This window comes from Vicia villosa, linkage group LG1, assembly GCF_029867415.1.
Source record: "Vicia villosa cultivar HV-30 ecotype Madison, WI linkage group LG1, Vvil1.0, whole genome shotgun sequence".
NCBI classification, from domain to species: domain Eukaryota; kingdom Viridiplantae; phylum Streptophyta; class Magnoliopsida; order Fabales; family Fabaceae; genus Vicia; species Vicia villosa.
The window spans coordinates 158,756,273-158,760,430 of record NC_081180.1 but is presented as its reverse complement, the minus strand read 5'-3'; the positions used below and the strand labels follow the sequence as shown (position 1 = coordinate 158,760,430).

General features: G+C 31.5%; 1 protein-coding gene and 1 non-coding gene across 2 annotated transcripts; one reads left to right on the top strand and one right to left on the bottom strand.

The window, feature by feature from the left end:
* Positions 1 to 1,619: 1,619 nt before the first annotated feature.
* On the top strand, positions 1,620 to 3,097 carry LOC131658214 (uncharacterized). Its single transcript, XM_058927539.1, has 2 exons — positions 1,620 to 1,669; positions 1,765 to 3,097. The coding sequence occupies exons 1-2, from the start codon at positions 1,620 to 1,622 to the stop codon at positions 3,095 to 3,097; spliced, it is 1,383 nt and encodes a 460-aa protein (XP_058783522.1).
* A 753-nt stretch (positions 3,098 to 3,850) lies between these two features.
* TRNAW-CCA (transfer RNA tryptophan (anticodon CCA)) lies at positions 3,851 to 3,922 on the bottom strand. The gene has a single exon. It is a non-coding gene; the product is annotated as a tRNA-Trp (tRNA).
* Between the last annotated feature and the right edge of the window lie 236 nt (positions 3,923 to 4,158).

The window sequence follows — 4,158 nt, the reverse complement described above, 5'->3', positions numbered from 1 at the left end:
AATATGAACACAGGCTCCGTCATGTTTCAACATAACACTCATGTTCCATCTACATTGCATTCTCCTTGTGTACATGTGATATCATAACCTCATCTCAACCACACTTCACACCGCCCATACTATTATCCATATAATGCACTAATTTTGTATTTATATGTAGTGAAATACAGGAGGGGAGACAATGACACTATCAAACTAGAAAAGAAGATTCAAAAAAAGAAGAAAGTGACTTATTTCTTAAAAAATAGTAATCTAGAAGAAAAAAATACTTCACGAAACACATCCAAGTATTTCACACGTAACACTCATGAGTTTAAGTTCCCAAGAGTCGTCATGATGATATCTACGAAAAGTCATTTGTAGCATGGTGCATTAAATGCATGGTTCCTTAAGGAAATGAAACGATTCTTATTCAATTGTTGAAGAAAGTTACTTTCAGCGCCTCGAGAGAACTTAACTGTAAAACACATCCAACGACCACCCGGGAAGAGCGGCGCACAGATAGCTAGTTCCTTATATTTCACCTCCGTTCAAACATCTCATTTCTAGTTCCAGGAAGGAACAAATCCCTATTTTTATATTTCAAAATTAATTCTTCAATCATTTAAAAAATTTTAAAATAGATATTTATATATTTATATCTTAGTTATTTATTTCTACAGCATTTCCATCGACCTGATTTTATTAATCTGTAACATATCTTTCATTTATTTTACAAACACATTTTAAACTCTGATTTTATTACAAAAAAATATTTAGACACTGTTTTTTAAACCCACACAATTCACCCCCTCTTATATTTAGATTCACTTGTTCATCATGATGTTCAAAAGGAAAATTATAAGTTGCATCATAAAGTCATAAGCATTCCTATAACTGACATTTCTTCCAAGGAACGTGATAAGATTGTACACTGAATTAGTAACAATGGTTTTTTATTCACTTTGTCTGAACTATGAAGGTAAAAGACAAATGAAATAATCCAAGGAAAATGCTTTGATAAATTACCATGAGTTGTTCAAAATGAAAGAACGTGAAAACAAAGAGACCATATTAAGTATTTAGACTCAAAATGTTTAACAAAAGTTATACTATTGTTGATCATGTCAGGAAAATCCTTAGGTGTCTTCCAAATAAATGGAGACTAAAGGTAAACTACTGAAGAATTAAAGAATAATATGGTTCTTGAAGACCTCATTAGATCCTTTCAAGTCATAAGATAGATCTTGATGAAGATGAATTCCAGGAAGCCAAATTTTATTCCTTTAAAGTATAAAAGCAAGAAGATCAAGGCTTAGGAAGATAAAAAATTAGAAGATGAAGATAATGTAGAAACATTAGAAGAAGGGGAGCTTTCCTTAGTCTCTAGGCATGTGCGACATCTATGGGCCATAAGGAAGAAGTTGTTTGACAACATGAAGTTTAAATATTTCAAAGATCAGAGACATGAGAAGGAAACTAACAAGAAGATAATTGACTATGAATGCAAATAACCTAGATACTTCATAAATTAATTTCCCAAGTTAGAGAAAGGGAGGTCTAATAAGAATGGATATTGAGGAAAGAAGAAAAGACTCATATGCGTATGAGATCAATTTGATGAATCCTCTGATAAACAAATGGCTGTTGTTTTGCGTTATGTTAACAAAGATGGAATTATTGTTGAACGGTTTTGGGTATTTCTCATGTTAAAACTACAACATCCTTGTCATTGAAAATGGCCATAGATGATTTGTTATGAAAACATGGACTCATTACTTCTAGAATTCGAGGACAAGGTTATGATGGTGCGAGTAACATGCAAGGAAAGATTTCTGGTCTTAAGAGTTTGATATTAAAGGAAAGTCCATGTGCATTTTATGTACATTGTTTTGCTCATCAATTGCAACTTACATTAGTTGCTATTTCTAAAGATCACCTTCAAGTTTGCTCTCTTTTTAGCTTAACATCCACTTTATTAAATGTTATTGGGGGATCTTGCAAAAGGAATGACATGCTACATGAAAGACAAATGATTAAGGTTCAAGATGCTTTGGAAAATGGAGAAATTGTTAGTGGAAAAGGTTTGAATCAAGAAACTAGTCTGAAGCGACCTGCTGATACTCATTGGAGCTCTCACTATGCCACTTTGGTGAATTTGATATTGATGTATAGTTCCACTACAAGTGTTCTTGAAACTTTGAAAGATGATGTATCCGCTAAATATGCAAGAGGCGAAGCAAATGATCTTTTACTTTTAATGGATAATTTTAATTTTGCACTCACTTTGCATTTGATGAAAAATGTCTTAGGTATTTCAAATGAGTTGTCGCAAGCATTGCAAAAGAAAAATCAATACATCGTCAGTGCCATGAACTTGGTTAACATCACAAAGAAAAGATTACAAAATCTAAGAGATGATGGGTGGGAACCTTTATTGGAAGAGGTGAGTTTATTTTGCATTGAACATGATATTGACATTCCGAATATGGATGATATATTCTTTCGTGGTAAATCAAAATGTGGAAGTGATTCTCATTCTATCACAATAAGGAATCACTATCGCATTGAATTATTTTATATTGTTCGGGACATGCAGCTTCAAGAACTTAACAATCGTTTTAATGAGACAAATAGTCGATTGCTCATTTGTATGGTTTGTTTGTGTCCAAGTAACTTGTTCTTTACTTTTGACAAGGCAAAATTGATGGAATTTGCAAAGTTTTATTCAAGTGAATTTTGTCCGACTAGTTTGGTGATGCTTGATAATCAATTTGAGACTTACATAATTGATATGCGTATGAGTGCTGAATTTGCATCTTTGAAAGGAATAAATGATCTTTCGAAAAAGTTGGTTGCAACTAAAAGGCATATTGTTTATCCATTACTTTATAAGCTTTTGAAGTTAGCATTGATTTTACCTGTCGCCACAGCAACTGTTGAACGATCCTTTTTTGCTATGAAGATTTTGAAGACTAGATTGCGTAACCGAATAGGAGATGAGTTGATGAACAATTGTCTTGTAACTTATATTGAGAAAGATGTGTTCTCTAAAATTGATAATGAGTTGATTATTCAACGGTTTCAAAACTTGAGACCGCGTAGAGGACAATTATAGAGAATATGTAATTTCTTTGAGTACGATATAATTTTTTGAATATATAATATTATAATTATTAATTAAATTTTAAAGGTTTGCACCACCTGAACAAAGGTCCTGGCTCAGTACGACACCGTAGGTAATTACTTTCTTTCCTTTATCAATAATGTGCTTTTAGTTGAAGCCTAATGCATAATTTAATGAGGATAAGTGAATAAAATTTGTAAATTGGTTCCTAAAATAGACAAACAAAATTTAAAAAATGAATATCTAATTTAACATATAAAAGAAACAAAATAGAAATGAGAGACATTAAGTAAAATCATTTGAGTTACTTGAAAATTTTAATTTCTTCATAGTTTCTAATTTTGAATTCAAACAAAGTTTTTAGTGTTTTTTTCTAAGAATTTAAGGTGGGACTCAAGCTTTAACGAACACAAAATTTGAGTTACTTGAAAATTTTAATTTCTTCATAGTTTCTAATTTTGAATTCAAACAAAGTTTTTAGTGTTTTTTTCTAAGAATTTAAGGTGGGACTCAAGCTTTAACGAACACAAAATTTAATTATAAAAAATTGATTGGTGGCCTAAAAGAGTGACCAAGCTATTTTAATAATGTAACAATATTTTGTTTGTTCACCCACCAACATGGCATAGCCGCTCTTTTAATAATGTAACAATATTTGGTTTGTTCACCCACCAACATGGCATAGCCGCTTGCTGCAGGTTAATGCTTGTAATGTATTGCAGAGATTTAGTAAAAATGAAAGAGTGAACCTGACGTGAATCGAACACGCAACCTTCTGATCTGGAGTCAGACGCGCTACCATTGCGCCACAGATCCACTTGATGTTCACTTTTCGTCTAAATTATATAAAACCTTTGGAAAGTACTACAAAATGTTCGTTGGTAATATAAGTATCAGATAATTTTGTTTATACAAAATGTTTTGTTACATTCAGAAGTCAACTTAAGCTACATTTGTTCATTATATTTAATGGTGCTGTTATTTTAGGTTGATGAATTAAAATCAGATTTCAACATTCTCTAATAAAAAACAAAAAATACTTGGTGTTAATT

Bases quoted from the DNA above. Each gene is read 5' to 3' on its own strand.
- LOC131658214 (XM_058927539.1), top strand. From the start codon at position 1,620: ATGGCTGTTGTTTTGCGTTATGTTAACAAAGATGGAATTATTGTTGAA. The intron at 1,670-1,764 runs GTTTTGGGTATT...CATTACTTCTAG, and splicing joins GATGGAATTATTGTTGAACG to AATTCGAGGACAAGGTTATG.